Genomic DNA, 22,774 nt, shown 5'->3' on the forward strand with positions numbered 1-22,774 from the left:
AATTGCCCAGGTCATCCCTTTACCCTTTTTTAACTTGGTTCAACATTAGCTTTCTGCCAGCCCTCTGTAACTTCCCCAGTATTCTAAGACTTATAGAAAATTGACATTAATGGTCCACATAGCTCCTCCACCAGTTCTTTTGGGACTCTTTGATGTAAATTATCTGGACCTGCTGATTTTAAAAATATCTGACTTTAGTAGCTGTTACTGTTTAACATCCTCTTGACTTACTGTTGGACTAGAAAGATAATGATGAGACTATATCATCTGGCTTTTTTCCAAATAAACAGGAGAACTTATTGAACACTTCCTTTTCTGCATTATTATTGAAAATTCTACCACTTAGGAACAAAAAGAATCCTAACATACTTAAACCAAAAAAAACCCCTCCAGCTGTGTGCAGTCTACCTCTGTTCATGGCTCTGAGACTTGTGACTTTTCAAATAAATTTGTGCTGGCCAGGGTCCTCCAGTGCAGTGGCACGGTTGCTGGTATGAGGGGTTGGCCCAGAAAGTTTGATGGTCCGGTGAGGAATAAACTAAGTTTATAAGGAAGGTGATAATAATCTCATTTGTTGCTGTGAAACAAAATAAGAGACTATAAAGCCCTAAGGGTTGCTGACCTTTTCCTGGGGGTAGTGGTGGGGCTGCCTTGGGCACTCATCACCTGTGTACGGTGATGGGGAAAGACAGTCACTGAGGAATAGCCTTACCTTCTTGATGCCAGTAGGGTAGGAGCTGTCTTATGCTTGCTCTCACTGCTGTTGAGGGCGGGGGAGGGAGGTGTCTGCGGTTTCTTGGTGTTGCTGCAGGCTGAGTGTAGCTGCTTCCCTGTGTAGACTGTGGGGCATAACCCTTCTGTGTACTTCTCTTTCCTGGTTAGTATTTTGTGACAATTCTGAAGGCCAAAGGGACACTGCAGCCAGCTGTGCGGGAAGCCATCTTTGGGCTCCTGGAATCCATACATTGCACCAGCCAGTAAGTGACCAGCTTGAGGGAGTACCACACATGGGTGGGAGAGTGGGTGGGTGGGAGATAACTAATCTTGGTGGGGCTTGGAGATGTGCCCAGGGAGCTGCTGACCTGTGCACATCTATCCAGATAGCCAGAATGTCCATAGCTATGAGAAATATTTGGTTATTTTAAACACCTTGATCGATCGGTCCTTCCACCCTCATATAGATTGTGCCAATCACAACACATCTTCCATTCTTCTTGTATCCTGGCCTTCCTTCTCCATGTGCGGCCATGTCTTTTCACGATAAAATCTTCCCATCTCTTTGGAGGTCGGCCGAGTGGTCGTTTCAGTTCCCGTGGGTACCACTCGGCAACAGGCTGCAGTCCATCGATTGTCAATGAGCCTCACTATATGCCTGGCCCATCGCATTTTACTATGCCTGCTCTAAATGACGTCCCGCACTCCACTTTGCTGTCTGATCACTTCACTGGGGACTCGGTTGTGGATTTTAAACAACAGTCTGTTAAGGGGAGGGCCTTTATAGGCCTCCATTTTCATACTACACAGGTGGCCTATTTGGAAGGGAGGTAAGCTGGTATTGAGAGACATAATTCTTTGTCCATCTCAGTCTAGCCAGGTTGAAAACTAATCATGCTGTTTATTGTCTTGTAACCTGTACTGCCACCTGAGAAATATATAGTTTGTCTCCATTCCTGGCCCAGATGCTTTTTACCATGTCAGCTCAGAAATTAGAACATTTGCTATGTCCTGAAAACGTTTGTTATTTGGGCTGTTCCCCTATTTACCTGATCTGCCATAAAAATAAGAAAAAAAGTATGTGAAAGAGAGGCTACTTTTGACCTCCGTGAAATCATGTACTCCTCATACTTTTTTTTCTTATTTTCCTATATCATTTTACGGGTGGTGATTTTACAGGTGTAACTAATTTTAGAGAAGGGCTAATTTTGTATTTTAATTTGTGTGTTTAAAATTTGTTTCTGTTTTTGGAGTTGTTGATTCTAAATTTTTTTTTTTTTTAATATTAGCCATAAGCTATTGCACATATAAGGTACTATATTATTAAACTAAACTATTAATATGCCTACCCACATGCTGATCACTTGCTGGGTAGAGTTTTTTTAACCCTAGAAAGTGAGCTTTCCAATGTTTTAGAGAATATTCTGTTTAGTTCCCACTGGATCCCTTGAGTATGTATCCTGGATTTAATTTCTGGGTGTGAGGGGGGTGACAGACCCCAAAATGATGGCTAGAACAGGGCTTGAACTAGAGGGAGCCAAGGCAATTTTGGTTATCATGTAGCCCTCTCAGTGAGCTGCTGTCCTTGCACACAGGATTCTGCTGCTTCACTTGGAGAGAGGGCACTTGGAGCTAGGATTGGAGGGTTTCTGTCAGAAGCTGGAGCTCTATGGCCACTATGCTGAAAACTTGGAGCAAGCTAAGAAAACCCTGCAGGTGAGTGCCCCCTCTGCCCTTCTTGTGTCATGCCACTCTTCTGGCATAGCTATATCCCCTCTTTCATTCCAGAGATAGCAGTGAGGGACCAATTGTTTCCTGTTCCAAATTGTTGCCCCCCTACACCCCCCCCCAGCCCATGATGAAATATTCAATACTTATTTAGCACTTCACGCTTCCAAAACTAGAGATTTAAATAAAGGGGGATCATGAGGGAGTACAGCTTTTCCTCTTCTAAAATCAAGAGTTTCCCTTCTGGTTTGGGGGAATTTGGCTCCTGCTCCTCCTCTGGTAGGCTCAGTGTGAACTCACCAGGCAAGGGAATTTGAAAAGGGATCATTAGGAAGGAGGAGCGTAGGCTCAGTGTGAACTCACTAGGCAAGGGAATTTGAAAAGGGATCATTAGGAAGGAGGAGCTGGTGTTTGGCTGGAGAATTACCAGAGCTCCTAGCCTTTCCCATTACTGGGTAAAGCACCAAGAGAACCCTGACAAGGGGACTCCCAGCTAGAGTATCTTTCCTTTGCCACCTCCTCAAATCTACCTTCTCCTATAGGAGAGGGGAAAGAGACCTCCCTTCCATTCTTGCCAGGTCCCTCTCAAAACACGTAGTATGTCTTACATAAAATCCTCTTTTAAATTACTTGTATTCTAAAGTTAGGTAAATTGCATGAAGGATAAAAGTCTTCCTCAGAAGGACCCCCTTTTCCCTCTGACTTTTTAAAATTTTAAAATCAATGCAGATTTCCCAACTCCCAGAGACATTGAGGTGGGAAGCACTAAGGATGTGCTTTTGCCCACCTCTGGGTGCATGCATACATGCACTCTGTTGGCCTCCTTGGAGGATAGGAATATCTCTCAGATACACTTGTCTTTAGTCTTGTCACCATAAGATGATGCAAGGCTGCATCTCCACATCATATTAAGCTGGTGATAAGTGCCACCAAAATTAGTGAGCTCTTCACTCCTATATCTACTTTAGACACTGTTTTATAAGTGTTTATAAGAACTAGTTTATCTTTCTCATGCACACACATACATTTATGAGGTGGGTCAGTACAGTTATCCTCTCTGAAACTGGGAAATAGTGGCTTGGAGAGGGAGAAGTGGCTCGCCGAATGTCATAAAATCAGTTGGTGTCAGATGGGTTTAGATAGGACTTGGGAGTTCTGGTTCTTCTTCAGGTATGTGTCAGTCTGGATCCCACTCTAGGTGTACATGTGTCTCATGCACAGGACCGGATATTTTTGACTAGCAGTGTCCATCAGGGTGGTGGATGTTCCCAGTGACTCTTCGTGCTCTTTTTACAGGGCATAAAAGGGGGTGCTGGACTCTTACTGAATAGGGGAGGCAACCTACTGACACATAATTTGGAAAAAGCTGAAGTACTAAATGCTTTTTTTGCCTTGGTCATCACAGGCAAGGTCAGCTCCCAGACTGCTGCACTGGGCAGCACAGTATGGGGAGGAGATGACCAGCCCTCAGTCGTGAAAGAACAGGTTAAGGACTCTTTAATAAAGCTGGACATGCACAAGTCCATGGGGCTGGATCTAATGCATCCAAGGGTGCTGAGGGAGTTGGCTGATGTGATTGCAGAGCCATTGGCCGTTATCTTTGAAAACTCGTGGCGATCGGGGGGAGGTCCTGGACGATTGGAAAAAGGCAAATATAGTGCCCATCTTTTAAAAAGGAAAGAAGGAGAATCTGGGGAACTACAGACCGATCAGCCTCACCTCAGTCCCTGGAAAAAATCATGGAGCAGGTCCTCAAAGAATCCATTTTGAAGCACTTGGAGGCGAGGAAGGTGATCAGGAACAGTCAACATGGATTCACCAAGGGCAAGTCATGCCTAACCAACCTGATTGCCTTCTATGATGAGATAACTGGCTCTGTGCATATGGGGAAAGCATGGACATGATGTACCTTGACTTTAGCAAAGCTTTCGATATGGTCTCCCACGGTATTCTTGCCAGCAAGTTAAAAAAGTATGGATTGGATGAATGGACTATAAGGTGGATCGAAAGCTGGCTACATCGTCAGGCTCAATGGGTAGTGATCAATGACTCAATGTCTAGTTGGCAGCTGGAATCAAGTGGAGTGCCCCAGGTGTCTGTCCTGGGGCCAGTTTTGTTCAACATCTTCATTAATGATCTGGATGATGGGATGGATTGCACCCTCAGCAAGTTCGCAAATGACACTAAGCTGTGGGAGAGGTAGATGAGCTGGAAGGTAGGGATAGGGTCTAGAGTGACCTAGACAAATTGGAGGATTAGGCCAAAAGAAATCTGATGAGGTTCAACAGGGTCAAGTGAAGAGTCCTGCACTTAGGATGAAAGAAGCCCATGCACTGCTGCAGGCTGGGGACTGACTAGCTAAGCAGCAATTCTGCAGAAAAAGACCTGGGGACTACAGTGGATGAGAAGCTGGATATGAGTCAGCAGTGTGCCCTTGTTGCGAAGAAGGCTAATGGCATATTTGGGCTGCATTAGTAGGAGCATTGCCAGCAGTTCGAGTGAAGTGATTATTCCCCTCTATTTGGCACTGGTGAGGCCACATCTGGAGTATTGCGTCCAGTTTTGGACCCCCCACTACAGAAAGGATGTGGATAAATTGGAGAGAGTCCAACAGAGGGTAACAAAAATGATTAGGGGGCTGGGGCACATGACTTACGAGGAGAGGCTGAGGGAACTGGGCTTATTTAGTCTGCAGAAGAGAAGAGTGAGGGGGGATTTGATAGCAGCCTTCAACTACCTGAAGGGGGGTTCCAAAGAGGATGGAGCTAGGCTGTTCTCAGTGGTGGCAGATGACAACAAGAAGCAGTGGTCTCAAGTTGCAGTGAGAGAGGTCTAGGTTGGATATTAGGAAACACTATTTCACTAGGAGGGTGGTGAAGCACTGGAATGGGTTACCTAGAGAGGTGGTGGAATCTCCATCCTTAGAGGTTTTTAAGGTCCGGCTTGACAAAGCCCTGGATGGGATGATTTAGTTGGTGTTGGTCCTGCTTTGAGCAGGGGGTTGCACTGGATGACCTCCTGAGGTCTCTTCCAACCCCAATCTTCTTTGATTCTATGATCTTCTCTCAGTTCCTTCTTTACACCATGGCAGCGAGATGGAATCCAGCTGGTGTCTCACCCACTACACCTTAGCTCGGGCTTGAACACCTCGAAATCTTCTGAGTATCCTCAGAACAACCTATCACCGTAATCTGTTCTATTACTTGTTTGAATCAAATGTTGCTGCTCAGACCACCCTGTACATTCCCTGCTTCCCGCCCCCACCCCCCACACACACAGGAACTAAAAATGTGGGACTCTAAACGCAGATGTTTTTAGCCTTGCCTATCCTCTGGACTAATTCCTGTAAACAATAGGCACAGCAGGTGTGTGTTCTGCTTAGGAGAATCGATATCCTAAGCAGGTGCTTGGTCTGCCTATCTTTCTCCGCAAGGACTGTCAAGTCCTAAGATACACCTCCTGGATCAGATAGAGCCTGTTTTTTTCTGGAGCAAAGACCCTTCTAATGCTCAAGCCCACGTTGTCCAGCAATCAATCAAGGAGGCAGGGAACTCTGAAGACCTCCTCAGAGAAAAATGATGCTGAGACAATACCTGGTGCCGGCATTGACATTGGTACTGGCATTCCCTCTAGTACTGAAACCACTAACAGTCTCGACACTAAAGTTGATACCTCAGAAGTCGAAGCAGAGTGCAACAATCGGCTTCTCTGAGCACTGGAGTGGGAGCTTGAGAAGGAGGTTGGTGTCCTCTCAGAGGCACAAGAAAATATTACGGAAACAAGCTGGCCAGGTCCTGCATGATGTTGAGGACTGGCAAGAAGAAGCAGACTGTGATGCAGCAGGCTCCGCTGGGTCCACTACCAGCAGTGTCCCTGCCAATGTCGACTCTGGCAGAACAGACTCAGAATGCACAAATACTGACACAGATCTTGGTACTGACAGCACTCTACCAACAGCATCGCCTATGGAGGAGGTGTACCATTCCTCTCCATCCCCAGAGCACACTTTTTTTCTCGTTTCTCCTCCAGTGTTCCCTTTAATTTTTTACATCCATGTGCAGAATTAATTTTGTTGTGTGCACCAATATGGAGGTGATGTGTGATGCATGGAGCTTAGAGGGAACTTAGCTCCTCTCTAAGTTCCATGAGGGCTGCCACTGAGAAACTTCTACAGAGCTCAACCACTGATCCAGCCAACAACCCATTGGCCACTGATACACATACAGGATGCCACCATGGCCCTATTGGGGCCCACCTTCACAAGCCTGAAGGAGCTGGTGCCTGCCATTATGGAGGAGGAGAAAATCCACTTACTCAAGAGGCTTTCCTAGCAAGATCTGTCACTGGAGCACCAAAAGGAGCAAGATTCAGAAGTGTGCCAATATCCTTTGTCACTTCCTAAGGATCTATCTTCATCTTTGCTGAATGAGATGGTAGACCTGGCACTGGACGATTTCAAGGCTTTTCAGGAGTTCCTTGTGCAGATTTTTGACACCTTGGCGATAGAGACTGCAGTCATCTCTGAAAAATCCCACAAGTTATTTGACATTTTCTGTTGGCCCTGCCTGCCCTTCCCGTAAATGAAGGACTCCTAGATCCAGTGAGAACTCTGTGGTAGACACAGTCATTATAATACCAACATCGAAACTAATTGAGAAATGGTACCTACCAGTTACCCCCTTGAGGTCTGAGTACTTTTATAGCCATGCCAACCCTGGCGCCTAGTTGTCTTGACTATTCAAGAGAAGTCAAGTTCTATCAAGAGCATACCAAAACACAAATATCCCAAACATTTAGATCTGTTTGCAAGAGAACTGTACTCATTGGCTTTACTTCAGTTGAGGGTGGCCAACTACCAGGCCTTACTGGGCAAATATGATTTGACTAGGGACAGCATGACACCCTTTGTGGCTAAGCTTGCTCATGAGAGCAGAGAGGAACTAAAACACATAACACAGGAAGGGCAACTGCTGGCCAAAATGGTCTTGCAGACAACAGTGGATGCCTCGGATATCATGGCTGGGTCCACAACCACTGCAGTGACCATGCAGAGAGAATTGTGGCTTCAGGATTTGGGTATCCCCCAAGAGGTACAAGCCACAAATGAGAACGTGCCCTTTGAGAGCTTGGAATTATTGCACAAGAGGACTGACTGATCTACCTACACTCACTTGAAATTGTCTAAAGCAATTTTGCACTCCTTGGGAATCCTCACCCCTCCATTCTAGTGAAAGGTGTCCCATTTGTTATAATTGAGGCCTAGCAGGCCTACATTAATTGTTAGCCTAACCAATGAAAAGTGGGTAAAGGTTTATGAATTGTCATAATGATTTGTTGTATAAAACTCTTTAAGAAAAGATATGAGAAGGAGACAGACTGAATTAATTTAAACGAAGAGTCTACTGATAATGCTCAAGTACTGTGTTAAGATTATGACTGGTGTAAAAGAAGAGCAGGAATCAATTAACTAAAATTGGTGTGTTGGAAATATGGCCTAATTAGTTGTAAGAATAATGAGGATGACTTATTCTACTCATTGCCTTTTGGGGGTCCTTAAAAAGACTTCGGGGAGAGGAGAGAAAAGAACTTTTTACCATCATCATGTCTGCGGCAGAAGGATTGTTGCCATGACACCAGACCTTAATGGTCAAGTATCACCACTGAAATATCATCGCTGCGCCAGTGAGGTCCCAACCTAATATGTTTGAGATCCTGCTCTGTCTTCCCCTCCCTCGTGTGATCCTTTCTGCCTCCTATCTCTCACTCTAGGCTTTCCGCTTGATCCTGAAATCAGCTGCGCTGCAGGGTATCAGCGTGGTGATAACATAGAACTGTAGGACTGGAAGAGACTGCGACAGATCATCTATCCAGTCCCCTGCACTGAGGCAGGACAAAATATTATCTACACCATACCTGACAGTTGTTTGGAGGTTTTTAAGAACAGATTAGACAATGACAGAGATTCCACAACCTTCCTAGGTAATTTGTTCTAGTGCTTAACTATCCTTACCTTTAGGAAGTTTTTCCTAATTTCTAACCTAAATCTCCCTTGCTCCAATTTAAGCCCATTACTTCTCGTCCTGTCCTCAGTGGTTAAAGAGAACAATTTTATCATGCTCTTCCTAACAACAGCCTTTCATGTACTTGACTACTATAATCATTTCCCTCCTGAGTCTTCTCTTCTCCAAACTAAATAAACCCATTTTTTTTTTCAATCTTTCCTCATCAGTCATATTTTCTAGACCTTTGTTGCTCTCTAGACTTTCTCCAATTTATCCACATCTTTTCTGAAGTGTAGTGCCCAGAACTGGACACAGTACTCCCGATTGAGACCTTATCAGTGCTAAGTAGAGTGGAAGAATAACTTTGTGTCTTGCTTACAACGCTCCTGCTAATATGTCCCACAATGATATATACTTTTTTTTGAGGGGGTGGGGCAATATTTTTACATTGTTGACTCATATTTAGTTTGTGATCCACCATAATCCCAGATCTTTTTCTGCAGTACTCCTTCCTAGGTAGGTAGTTCCCATTTTGTATTTGTGCAGTTGATTATTCCTTCCTAAATGTAGTACTGTGCACTTTTCCTTAGAACATATGAATGGCCATATTGGGTCAGACCAAAGGTCCATCTAGTCCAGTATCCTGTCTTCCGACAGCGGCCAATGCCAAGTGCCCCAGAGGGAATGAACAGAACAGGTAATCAAGTGATCCATCCCGTCGCCCATTCCCAGCTTCTGGCAAACAGAGGCTAGGGACACCATCCCGCCCATCCTGGCTAATAGCCACTGATGGACCTATCGTCCGTGAATTTATTTAGTTCTTTTTTGAACCCTGTGATAGTCTTGGCCTTTACAACATCCTCTGGCAAAGAGTTCCACAGGTTGACTCTGAGTTGTGTGAAGAAATACTTCATTTTATTTGTTTAAACCTGCTGCCTATTAATTTCATTTGGTGACCCCTGGTTTTTGTGTTATGAGAAGGAGTAAATAACACTTCCTTATCTACTTTCTCTACACCAGTCATGATTTTATAGGCCTCTATCATACTTAATCCGTATTGAATTTTATCCTGTTTATTTCAGATCATTTCTCCAGTTTGTCTAGAGCATTTTGAATTTTAATCCTGTTCTCCAAAGTGTTTGCAAACCTCCTCCACAAGCTTAGTATCATCCACAAGCTTTACAAGTATACTCTCTATCCCATTGGCTAACTCATTTATGATGATATTGAATAGACCCAAACTCAGGATAGATCACTCAGAAATCAAGGCGTTGGATTGCAAGGGAGGGTCATGGGAACCCTACTCTTTCCGCCTTCATATGGGAGGGGGCATAAGGGGGCATGTGCCATCCCAATGGACACTGCTAGCCGCAACAAATTGTCTCACATGCGTAAGGTCCATGCACACCTGTAATGTGGTCTGTGGCTCCCAACAGCTTGAAGAACCCAGTTACTGTAGAGTAAGTAAATGTTCTTTTCTAGGCCCCCTGCTCAAACTACTAAAATATACTGCTTCTTTCTGGTACTTCAAACCTATGTTTCATCTTTGCTTGGTCACACACAGGAGCAGGTGAAGAAGAATAAGGCATTTTGCCGGTTTAAGAAGCTTCAAGAGTCTCGACCTGAGTTCCTGGGATGGCAGCTGGAGGATCTGCTCCCTCTGCCACTGCAGAGGCTCCATCAGTAAGGAAGCAGCCTTGAGCCTTCAGATGTCATTTTAGCACCAAGATTAGCACTAGGTGCTAGGAATCAGAGGTGAAGAGAGGGGACCCCATGGAACTGTAGTCTGTTGCTGGTGGACAGAGGTAGAGTGGCAGTAGTGACCCCAGGTCAGAACATTCCATTGCAGTCCACACAGATTCCAAGGTGTGTGTGTGGTGGGGATACAGGGAGGTAGGCAGCTGTCTGAGGTCTCTCCAGATTGTGGAAAGACATTCAGTGGCATAAGCTCTTGCCCCCTGAGCAATTCCCAGATTGTGGTGGTGCCTTGCCACAGGGTCTCCCATGTGGATGCTGCAGGACTCCTTCACTGAGTATGCCAAATTGCTAGGGGAGATAATGGGGCATTATTGGTTGCTGTGAGTGCTGGCTCTAATCTCATTAAATCCAGATTTGAGTGGGTAGGGTCTCTGTCTTTCCAGCATCTGACTGAGACTTGACAACTGGACAAGAAAAAATTGGCTGAAGTTGGTTCACACTGGCAGAAGTGGTGCCGTTTGATAGGTTCTGTGTCTGCCCACTCTTTATATGGGTTGCTGTCTCTCGGACATTCTGTATCTCCCTTTTTGCACCTGCATGGTTTTAGGAGGAGATGGAGGCACCAGAGAGCCATAGAACCTTCTGTGGTTGATCAGAGGCTGTACCCTTTCCTCTTTTTTGATATCTGCCACAGTAATCCAGGTCTATTCTGCTTAGGGCTTTCCTTTAAGAGCAGCCATCCTGATGGGTAGGAAGAAGGTTGTCTGCATGTGGCGGTTTGGAGGCTAATTTAGCTTGAGGGAGCCATGGGGAGGTCCAGATGTAGGGTCTTTGCTGAGACTCCAGTTTGAGAAGTACATTTATAGTTCCTTTGATGCTGATAGGTAAACAAAACATCTGATGGGGAGGGCATTTCACTTGTCCAGGGCATCCCTCAGTCAGGGAGAGGGACTCCAGAACACTTTAGTCTCCTGGACCATGGTGGTGGCTGTAGACATGAGATGTAGGAACATAGGAATTGACAGTCTGGGTCAGATCTGAGGTCCATCTAGTCCAGTATCTTGTTTTCGACAGAGGCCACTGTCAGATACTTCATCTGTAGTATGCAGAGGCTGGATAATTTGCCCACCACATTGGGTCTGGTCCTCTAATAGTTGGAGATTGGTTTAAGACCTGAAGTGTGATGATTATTATTCCTTTTTAAATGTTTATCACTACAGTAACTCCTCACTTAATGTTGTAGTTATGTTCCTGAAAAATGCGACTTTATGCGAAACGATGCTAAGCGAATCCAGTTTCCCCATAAGAATGAATGTAAATGGGGGGGAGGGTTAGGTTCCAGGGAATTTTTTTCCCAGACAAAGACATTATATACATATACAGTATAAGTTTTAAACAATTTTAAACAAACGGTTTAATATTGTACACAGCAATGAATGATTGTGAAGCTTGGTTGAGATGGTGGAGTAAGAGGGTGGAATATTTCCCAGGGAATGCCTTGCTGCTAAATGACGAATTAGTACTCGGCTGAGCCCTCAAGGGTTAATACACTGTTGTTAATGTAGCTTCACGCTCTACAAGGCAGCATGGATTGAGGCAGGAGGGAGGAAACACAATAGATGCAGGGCAATAGCTGCAAACATTTCCCTGCAAAAATTGAACATGATGATGAGCCCACGCTATCCAGCTGGAGCGCACCACTCCCTCCTTCTGACAGCACATGAACGGCTGCCCAGGTGCTGACTTTCCAAAGTGCTGGGGGGGTGCGTGCATGAGTGAGAGAGAGAGATGTGCATTGCCCCTTTAAGTACACTGAGCCCACTTCAAGTATGTTGCCCTTTTAAGCAGATCAGCCAGTTCAGACAGGAAGCAACAGCTTCCAGCAAGCTCCCTCCTTTCTGTGCCTGAGCCCTGTCCCCCTCCTCTGCTTTGTGGAGAGGGGGTACAGAGTGAGGGGGCAGGAGCAGGGGAACATCCTGATATCCGCACCCCTCTTACCTTTCCCCCAGCAAGCAGGAAGCTCCTGGGAGCAGCTCCAAGGCAGAGGGACAGCTGAACTTCTGCTAGGCAGCTGCTGAACCACATATCTTACAGGGAATTTAGGGGAGGTGATGGGGGGGGGGGCTGCTGGCCCCTCCGGTTCTAAGCCCCACAAGGAGGGGCTGCTCTTCCAGAGAATCCTGCAAGCAGTGGTCAAAGCAGGCAGCTGCCAAATGACATTATAAGGGAGCATTGCGCAACTTTAAATGAGCATGTTCCCTAACTGATCAGCGACGTAACAATGTTAACCGGGACGACTTTAGGTGAGGAGTTACTGTAATTATTATTAGGATAATTGATATTTTTGTTATGCATATGTGTCAAATCCCTTTTTGAATATTCCCAAGTTCCTGGTCTACATGGGTCAGGAGAACAATGGTATATGTGGGGAGAAGAAGGGGGAACTGACTGTTTTGAGAGAGGGGAAGTGCTTCAAGACTCTGACTGATTAGTCCTCCCTTTTCCAAAGGCTGGATCTTTCTCATCCCTTGTACTATCCGCAGTAGGAGATTCTGCTGATGGTGATTGTACGTGAAATGTGACTTTACCCCATCTGTCTTAGATACAAGCACTTGTTCAGAGACCTGATGGAGAACACCAGCCCGGATAGTGTGGAGTTCCAGTACCTTGCAAGTATGATGTAGATCCCAAACCTTGTTCAGGATTATTTCCTTTGCTAACAATTTAATAATCTCTCTGACCTCAAACCCTTTTTGGTGATGAGCTCTAGTAGATTACTATTTCTTTCCTTCTTCTCTCTCTTCCCCCCCCCCCGACCAAACACCCCAACTTCCTGAAACCTGATGGGATTATTAGCACAATTGGAATGTTAAAATCAGTGGTTATAACCTATTTAGGAAGGACTGAGTGGGCAAAAGGGGAAGGTGAGTAGCAGTCTGTCAAAAATGGCATTACCTGTTTCCAAGTCACTGATAACTAAGAAGAAAATAATCTTGAATGCTTATGGTATTGGTCCATTATCAGATGGAAATGGTAGAATTATCAATAATAACACAGAAAAGGTAGAGGGATCAATAAATATTTCTGTTCTGTATTTGGGGAAAAACAGATGATCTAGTTTCACCGTATGGTGATAACACTCTTTCCATTTCACTAGTATATCTGGAGGATGTTAAACTGAAGCTACTAAAGTTAGATATTTTTAAATTAGTAGGTCCAGATAATTTATGTCCAAGAGTTGTAAAAGAGTTGGCTGAGGAGCTTGCTGGACCATTAATGTTGGTTTTCAATAAATCTTGGAACACCGGAGAAGTTCCAGAAGACTGGAAGAAAGCGAATGTCGTGCCAGGTTTTAAAAAGGGTAAAAAGCGGGATGGCCAGTCGGACATTGATCCCTGGCAAGATAATGGAACGGCTGATATGGGATTCAAAAAATAAAGAACTAAAGGAGGGTAATATAATAAATGTAAATCAACATGGGTTTATAGAAAATAGATCCTGTCAAACTAACTTGATGTCTTTTTTATGAGATTACAAGTTTGGTTGATAAAGAGAATAGTGTTGACATAATCTACTTAGATATCTGTAAGGTGTTTGAGTTGGTTCCATATGACATTTTGATTAAAAAACCAGAATGGTAAAAAATTAACATTGCACACATTAAATTGATTAAAAACTGACTGATAGGTCTTAAAATGTAACTGTAAATGGGTAATCCTTATTGTTTCCAGTGGGGTCCTGCAGGCCTCAGTTCTTGACCCTATGCTATTTAACATAATTATCAATGACGTGTAAGAAAACAAAATCAACCCTGAGAAAGTTTGCAGATAGCACACAGATTTGGGGAGTGGTAAATAATCAAGAGGACAGAGTGATCTACACTTGGTAAACTGTCTGCAAGCAAACAATATGGCTACATGTAAATGTATACATGTAGGAGCAAAGAATATAGTGTATACTTACAGGATGGGGGATTCTATCCTGGGAAGCAGTGACTCTAAAAAAGATTTGCAGGTCTTGGTGGATAATCAGCTGAACATGAGTTCCCAGTGTGACACAGTGGCCAAAAGAGCTAATGCAACCCTGGGATCCATAAACTGGGATCTTGAGGAGGAGTAGAGAGGCTATTTTACCTTTATATTTGGCAATGGTGTGACCGCTGCTGGAATACTGTGTCCAATTCAAGAAGGATGTTGATAAATTGGAGAGGGTTCAGAGAAGTGCCACAAGAAATGATTGAAGGATTAGAAAACTTGCCTTATGGTGACAGACACAAGGAACTCAATTTGTTTAGCTTAACAAAGAGTCAATTGAGGGGTGACTTGATCAGTCTAAGTACCTACATGGGGAACAAATATTTACTAATGGGCTTTTCAGCCTCGTTGACAAAATGATCCAGTGGCTGGAAGTTGAAGCTAGATGAATTCAGACTGGAAATGAGGCGTACGTTTTTAAAAGTGAGTAATTAATCATAGAAACAATTTACCAAGGGTCATAGTGGATTCTCCGTCATTAACCATTTTAAAATCAAGATCAGATGTTTTTATAAAAGATCTGCTCTAGGAATTATTTTGGGGAAGTTTTATGGCCTGTGCTACACAGGAAGTCAGACTACGGTGATCTGATCACAGTGGTCCCTTCTGGTCTGAGAATCTGATTTTTTCTTCAAGTGATAGACCTATAGGTATTTGAAACGCAGGTGCGCATGCATGCCATTATTCCGGAGCCAGAAGTTTTCAGTAGCAGTGTCTGTTGACTCGCACATGTGTCGTATGTTGCCTCATGCTCCAGGTGAGGTTATAAGAGGCTATGTGGGACAACGCTCCTTCCGTTTCCTCTCACCGCCGCATGGTTGGAGTCGGAATCTTCTTTCCTCCATGCTTGTAGTCTGCTATGAGAATGCTTTGTCTGTGTATATTGTTAGCTAGTTTAGTCTTCTTGTGTAGATAGTTCATAGTTAATTAGTGTAGTTGATTTTGCCCCGCTCGGGGCCCGTCCCAACTTTGTTGAGGGACCGTGCCTCATGTTCTGGGTTCAAAAACTGTATGTTGTGCCCTCGCTCATTCTTAATGAGTGAGGAGCACTGCTGCTGCTTGTACTGCTTGGGGGATGCACATCTTGCTGCACACTGTGAGATCTGCAAGTCTTTTCCCTTGTGGACCCACCTTTTGTGATTCCGGAAATTCCTTATGGAAGAGGAGGCTCTCCACATACGGAATCCAATCCGGGTCCAGTGGAACCAACGGTGCACTGTCCTTCACCGGTGGTGAGTGCCCCACCCACTACTTCCTGTCTGGATCCGATGGGATCACTGGCACAGGACAAGTCCAAGCATGAGGGTCATAAGCTCTCTCATGGGCATCGCAGGAAGTCCCTGTTGCAGACTGCCGCTGAGCACAGCATTTGGTCCCCGAGCCATGGCATGTCGGGTGAGATGTTGCATGTGGACCCCACCTAAGCTCCCCCATTCCAGGGGTAAAGCTAAGAGGCAAAAGGTACCGGTACCCCTGACTGCCACGCCAGCTGTGTGAAGAGACAGCCCTCCATGGCATGCACCTCCATCGCAACCAGAGTTCCCACACTGCACATGCCTCCACACTCCAGCAGTCGGAGAAATGTCTCCTAGACACCTGGGCGCATAAAGCCTCTGTTCCCAATGGTGCACCCAGACCTGCTATCTCTGCTGCTCTTGGTACTGCAGCCCCCTACTCCAGTGGACACACTGCTTCTCTGGCTTCGCTTGGGCCAGAGACCACACCTGTCAGTTGCACTTGGGCCACCTGCACTGAGGGCTCCACCACTACCTGAGGTCTCTTTGGACTCAGATGGCTGTTCTGCAGAGGAACCATCATTTTCCCCTGTGTCCCGGCACAGTTCAGACTCCCAGGCGTCACCGCTGCACGAGGCAGGGTAAGCTTGGGCACCACCGCCCTGGTATAGCTATCTTTGGGGCCTCTGTACCCCTGGGACCCAACCCACTGGGCACAAATGGCTGCCCTGGGACCCATAACACTGCCGTATCCACCTTCCCAGGTCTCGCATGCTTTTGTCTGGGCTCCTGTGCTGGAACTGCCCAGTTCCGACCAGAAACAGAGACTGAGTGGGAGCCAATATCAACGGTTGTCTCATCCTCTCCCGATGAAGCCCTGATTTCCCCAGCCCTCTTGCCTCCTGATGATTAAGGCTATGGTTTGTCACGGGTATTTTTAGTAAAAGTCATGGACAGGTCACGGGCAATTAAAAATTCACGGCCTGTGACCTGTCCATGACTGATACTATAAATATTCCTGACTAAATCTTGGGGGGCAGCATGCTGGAGGGGGGTGCTCCAGGGGGAGCTGGGGCCCGCTGCTGAGGGGGGCCTGCTGCTGGTGAAAAGTGGGGGCCACTGCTGGGGGGGACAGGGCCAGCGGCTCCAGCTGCCAGAGGCTGCTCATCAGCGGCTGCTCCGGCCGCCCAGGAACCATTGCCGGGGTCCGCCAATAGTGGCTGCTCCCAGGGACCGCTGCCAGGGTCTGCCGACAGTAGCTGCTCCAGCCGCCCCCGGGATCACTTCTCAGGCAGTCCCCAGGGCCAGTCGCACCAGCTGCTGCTTGGGTGGTCCCCGGGGCCTGTTGTCTGGGGCTGCTCTAGCAGTGGCCGGTGCAGCTGGCTGCGGGGCCATCCAAGCTGGCTGCAGAGCCACTCCTGTAGCCAGCTGCTTGGGCAGGCCTGGGGTCAGCCACATTGGCCACCGCAGAAGTTATGGAGGTCACAGAAAGTCATGGACTCCGTGACTTCCGTTACAAACATGGAGCCGTACTGATGATAATTGCCGGTACCAAGAGGTGCTGCAGCAGGTGGATCTAGACTTGGGCATATCTCTGGAGGAAGTCCAGGACTAACACCATCAGCTGTTGGACATCCTCCAGCCCAGAGTTCCATCTCACGTCACACTATTTTCAAGCCTGCGTGAGCAGTTCGGCACACACCAGCTTCATGTACCCCCATGCCTAAGAGGGCGGAACACTGATACTTTGTCCCATCTAAGGGGGTAACTTTCTTTTTTCTCATCCCCGCCCCCACACTTTGCTAGTGGTGCACACAGTGACTGAACGAGTGAGGAGCTTCTAACCCATAGGGTGGCGAAATGCTCGACTTCCTGGGCCGTAAGGTATACTCCTCCACAGCCCTGCAGTTCCACATCTCTTAATTACTGTACTCCGCTAGCGAAGTATGACTTTCATAACTATGCAAGCTATAGATCTACCACTGGACAAACAGCAGCGCTTCCAGGCCCTGGTGGAGGAAGGTCGCCTGATGGCCAAGGTCAGCCTCAAGCTGCGGTGGATGCAGCAAATACATCCATCTACTCCCTTGCCACAGCCATCATCATACAATGAGTCCTAGCTGCAGTCCTCTGGCTTCCCCAGGGAGATCCAGACCATCATCCAGGACCTCACACTTTGACGAGGACAGTTTGTTCTCAGTGAAGACAGACAAATCCTTCCACTCTCTGAAGGACTTTAGAGCAACACTCTGGTCTCTTGAGAAATGCATCCTGGCACCCCATCAAAAGCAATCCAGTTATGCTCCTATGCACCATACCAGGCCACCTACCCCCAGTATCAGGAGCCCGCACAACGGTGCTCTGTCACAGTGTCCGTGACACTCAGCCACCGCCGCCACCTCTGCAGCACCACGGCATCCACCGAAGTGACAGTTTTGATGTGCATGTTGAGACCTGCGAGCTCCCCACATCACCATCCCCAGCCTTCCAACCTTTGGGGGCCATCTTGCCCTATTTGTCCATGATTGAGACAAGATCATCATGGATTGTTGGGTATTAGAGATCATGCAGCACGGTTATTCAATCAAATTGCTTTCCCCTCCCGCTGCGCGCCTCCTGCCCCTCCCAGATGCCTATTGGGAGTCTCTCTTATTGCAACCTCCTACAACATGAGGCAGACACCCTCCTTGAGAAAGGCACAATAGAACTGGTGTCTAATCCCTTAGTCAGCAAAAGCTTCTACTCCCCATACTTTTTCATCCCCCTCTTGATCTCTGACTACTCAACACATTCATCATGAAAACCGAGTTCTATATGGGGACGCTCACTTCCATCATCCCCTATCTTCCCCAGGGGTCATGGTTCACAGCTCTCAACATGAAGGATGCATATTTCCACACTGACATCTGCCCAGCCCACTGCAAGTTTCTTTGCTTCTGCATGGGCGGCAACGACTACCAGTTCAGAGTCCTCCCCTTCGGCATTGCAACGGCCCCAAGGGTCTTCACCAAAGTCTTCGCAGCTCAACTAAGGTGGCTGAGGTACTCACTGAGACAACGTCAGCCATCTGCGCTCTTTGTTCTCTCCTCGCCACTCTTGGTATCTGAATCCACAAGGAAAAATCCATGCTCGTCCCAGCACAGACAATCCACTTCATCGGGGCATGCCTGGATTCCATAGTGGCTCAGGCCTTTCTCCCGGCAGGCCATTCCGCCACCCAGAGAGCAGTCCTATGTCGCAACCCACACACCACGGTGTGTCGCTGTCTCTGCCTCATTGGCCACATGGCAGCCTGAATCCATGTGACACTGCATGCCTGCTTGTATATGCGCTTCTACAGTTGTGGCTCCTATTGGTCTGCAGGCTCCACATCGACCACCTGGATGCCACACTGATTGTCCCAAGTCTAGTCCAGGCCTCTCATCTGGTGGACCAACCCTTCCAAAGAGATGATAGGCACCCCCTGCCCCACTCCCATCCCAACCACCACCCTCACCACGGACGCCTCCCTATCTGGTTGGGGTGCTCACCCTGGATGGCCATGCCGTCCCAGGGCCTGGGATTCAGCACAAGGTCCACATGCGCATCAATTTCTTGAAGGTGTGGGCAACCTGCCTTGCATGCCTTGTGTTCCTGCCTCTTATCTGAGCATGCCAGGTTCATCTCCTCTTAGACAGTACCACCGCAGCAGCATACATAAACAGGCGGAGGGCACCAAGTCCTTGTCACCCGGTGTGGAGACCATCTGCCTCTGGAACTGGTATATCTGCCACAATGTCACACTCCATGTGACATACCTCCTGGGAATGCAGAACTCTATGGTGGACACATTCAGCTGGATCTGGTACCTCAATCACAAGTGGAAGCTACACAACCCCACTTTCTGCTGCCGCTGCCATGCCTAGGACACCCGTCACTGGGACCTTTTTGCCACTTGCAAAAACTACAAGTTCCCCCTCTACTGCTCCCGGGGGGGGGGCAATGGGCATGATTCCTAGGTCAATGCTCTCCTCTTTCTTTGGCAAGGTGGCCTCCACTACACCTTCTCCCCCACACCCCAATTCCCCGGGTACTGCACAAGATCCAACACGATTGGGCCATGGTCCTGTTAATAGCCCCATTTTGGTCCCAACAATTCTGGTTTCCAGACCTGCTCAGACTCTCCACCCATCCCCTAATCCACCTCCCCACACTGCTGGATCTCTTCACCCAGGACTGAGGCAGAGTCAGACATCCCTGCCCAGGCCTGCATTGCCTCCTCGCCTGGCTTTTGGATGGTGCTTGCATGTAGACATTGTCTGCTTGACACCAGTGTAGCACATACTTAAGCACAGCAGATGAGCTTCCACATGGGCATTCTACGCAGTGAAATGGATGCATTTCACCTTCTGAGTGCAACACTACTGTCTTCCCCCTCAGTGATGTCTTTCATTCCTACCGTCCTGGACTACCTCCTGGAACTTACGACCTCAGGCCTCGCCATTAGCTCCATCTGAGTTCACTTGGCAACACTTAATGCCTTCCTCCCACTGGTTGACAGCCACTCAATGTTTATTGAGAAAGGGGGGGGGGCCCTTTCTGAAAGGGCTGACAAATAACTTCCCATCAGTCCTTAAACCTACTATCCCCACCCTGGGACCTCAATCTCGTACTTTCTGCCCTCCTCAGACCTCCCTTTGAGTCCCTGGCCACGTGCTCCCTCTCATACTTATCCATGAAGGTCATCTTTCTCATTGCCATCATTTCCATTAAGTGGGTCAGCAAATTGGCGGCCACAATGGCCAACCTACCATATACAGTATTCCATAAATACAGCGTTTCATTACGCCTTCACCATAAGTTTCTTCTGAAAGTGGTCTCAGAGTTCCATCTCAATCAGTCCATTCACCTTCTTCCATCCTAAGCCGCATGTCTCTACAGGGGACAGGACCCTACGCTCACTGGACATCTGCCATGCACTTGCGTTCTACCTTGACAGGACCCATGCCTTTCGTACCTTTTTGTAGGCATTGCGGTGAGGTCGTGAGGACAAGCCCCCTCTTCACAGCACATATCAAAGTGGGTCTCTACATGCATCACAGAATGCTGCAGGCAGGCTAATACCCCCCTGCCTGGCAGGATTACAGCCCACTCCACATGGACACATGTGACCTGGCAGCGACCTGGCGCTCCGTGCATACCTTCCCCACCCACTATGCCATCACACAGGGGAGCAGTAGAAGATACAGCCATCAGCCATGCCATCCTGCAGACGACGAAACTTCTTGTGTCCTCACCCCTGTCTCCAAGCTGATCACTACTTGGTACTCACCCACATTTGGAATACATATAGGGACTATCACTTGAAGAAGATAAATGTTTGTTTCTGGGTGACACCTCTCAAATAAATTAACATCAAGACTAGACATCTGTGTGTAGATGGCCCATTAAGGACACTTCACTCTATCAGTGGGCCATAGAAGAAACTCATCCTTCCCAGATAACTCTCCCAAAGGACGCCTTAGACACCAAGGGGCCAATGGCCAACCCCTGTGAGTCAGCAAACCGTGTAAGGACATGATATGCTCATATGACCGTGGCTCCATCTTGGGCTAGTAACTTTCCACAAAGAGGAGCTGTGGGCTTTGTTTGGGACAGGATCTAAAAAGGCACCTGAGACATCTCCATTTTGTCTTCATTTCCTGCTTCATGTTTCTGGACTGGATTACTAACAAGGAAGCTCTAAACAAGGACTGATAACCCTTAATCTGTCTGGGTAATTTCCAGAGAGACTTTTGCAAGCTAGCAGTTTATTCCATCACTGCTACAAACCTGATATAAGGACTTTGCAATCAATTGTATGTATATGATTCCTTAGCCATTTATAACTCTCTTCTTTCTTTTTCCTTTTAATAGTAAATCTTAGACTTAGTTATTAAGGATTGGCTGTAAGCATGTATTTGGGTAAGATCTGAGATTCATATGGACCTACGGGTAAGTGTCCAATATCTTTGGGATTGGTAGAACTTTAAGTATGGTGAATAGGGTTTTCAGTAACCCCTCAATATATTAGACTTGGTTGTCTAGATGGGAGCCAAGAGCTGGAATACCTAAAGGGGATTGGGTTTGGTTTCTTATTAACCAGTGTGGCACTACAGATAGCTCTCGTTACTGGATTGGTGAATCTAATTACAGAATAAACCACCAGTTTTGGGGATTATGGGCCCTATTTCTTGCAGTCTGCCCTGAGTGTGGAATTGTTAGTGTGGCACATCCAGACACCTGGTCACACCCACCCACCATCCCCTCTACTGCAGACTGCGCTATTTAGTGGTGAGAGAGTGACTGAAGGGGCATTGCCCTGCATGGCCTCCTATAACCTTGTTTGTAGCATGAGGCAATGTATGACTCAGGTGCAGGTCAACTGACCCTGCTACTAAAAACTTTCAGCTGTGGCGGGCAAGCACGCCCAGTTTTGGAATACAGAGAGGGACCACACATCTCTGGCTGGGATGATTTAGTTGGGTATTGGTCTTGCTTTGAGGAGGGGGTTGGACTGGATGACCTCCTGAGGTCCCTTCCAACCCTGAGATTCTATGATTCTGTGATCTCGAAGAACCTCCAGTTACAGGTAAGTAACCTGCTCAACTCCCAGATTTCAGCGATAGGATTGGGTAGAGCCATCTACATGCTCTTCTCCAGTGCTGGCAATTTTGTCTATTTCCCAACCTGATGTAGGTCACTTGCAGTGAAGTGTTTTGTTTTGTTTTTTATTGATGTGCTATGCTAATTTCAGAAGCTGTGAAATCTGTTTCTGAGGTGTCTCAGTGGGTCCATAGCACAATTCGCAGCCATGAGAACTCAATGCAACTGCTTCGGGTCCAGAAACTGCTCAAAGGACAGAAGACCAAGGTGCTGACTCCAGGTGGGTCCTACTCATCAGCCAGACAAAGTGAATTGGAGACAGCTTTGTGATCACTTCTGATTCAATTCAAATAGACTTGGAGAGGAAAATTGGCTAATGTCTCACAAACAGGGTATGAAGTATCAGAGGGGTAGCCGTGTTAGTCTGGATCTGTAAAAAGCAACAGAGAGTCCTGTGGCACCTTTAAGACTAACAGATGTATTGGAGCATAAGCTTTCGTGGGTGAATACCCACTTCGTCAGACGCATGTAATGGAAATTTCCAGAGGCAGGTATAAATATGCAGGCAAGGATCAGTCTGGAGATAACGAGGTTAGTTCAATCAGGGAGGGTGAGGTCCTCTGCTAGAAGTTGAGGTGTGAACACCAAGGGAGGAGAAACTGCTTTTGTAGTTGGCTAGCCATTCAGTCTTTGTTTAATTCTGATCTGATGGTGTCAAATTTGCAAATGAACTGAAGCT

General features: G+C 46.9%; 1 protein-coding gene across 2 annotated transcripts in view; it reads left to right on the forward strand.

Annotated features, from left to right (window-relative positions):
• The window catches only part of ARHGEF39 (Rho guanine nucleotide exchange factor 39), a 75,628-nt gene that overhangs the window by 32,281 nt on the left and 20,573 nt on the right, over positions 1-22,774 (forward strand). Inside the window, exons 3-7 of one of the 2 annotated variants that reach the window (XM_026658262.2) lie at positions 883-977; positions 2,310-2,430; positions 10,009-10,127; positions 12,745-12,815; positions 22,187-22,315. In XM_026658262.2, the coding sequence (XP_026514047.1) occupies positions 883-977; positions 2,310-2,430; positions 10,009-10,127; positions 12,745-12,815; positions 22,187-22,315 (535 nt within the window). The remainder of the gene's footprint in view (positions 1-882; positions 978-2,309; positions 2,431-10,008; positions 10,128-12,744; positions 12,816-22,186; positions 22,316-22,774) is intronic. The other variant, XM_026658263.2, reaches the window with a different exon arrangement.

This window comes from Terrapene carolina, unplaced genomic scaffold (assembly GCF_002925995.2).
Source record: "Terrapene carolina triunguis isolate 2854851 unplaced genomic scaffold, T_m_triunguis-2.0 Scaffold422, whole genome shotgun sequence".
In the NCBI taxonomy this organism is placed as follows: domain Eukaryota; kingdom Metazoa; phylum Chordata; order Testudines; family Emydidae; genus Terrapene; species Terrapene triunguis.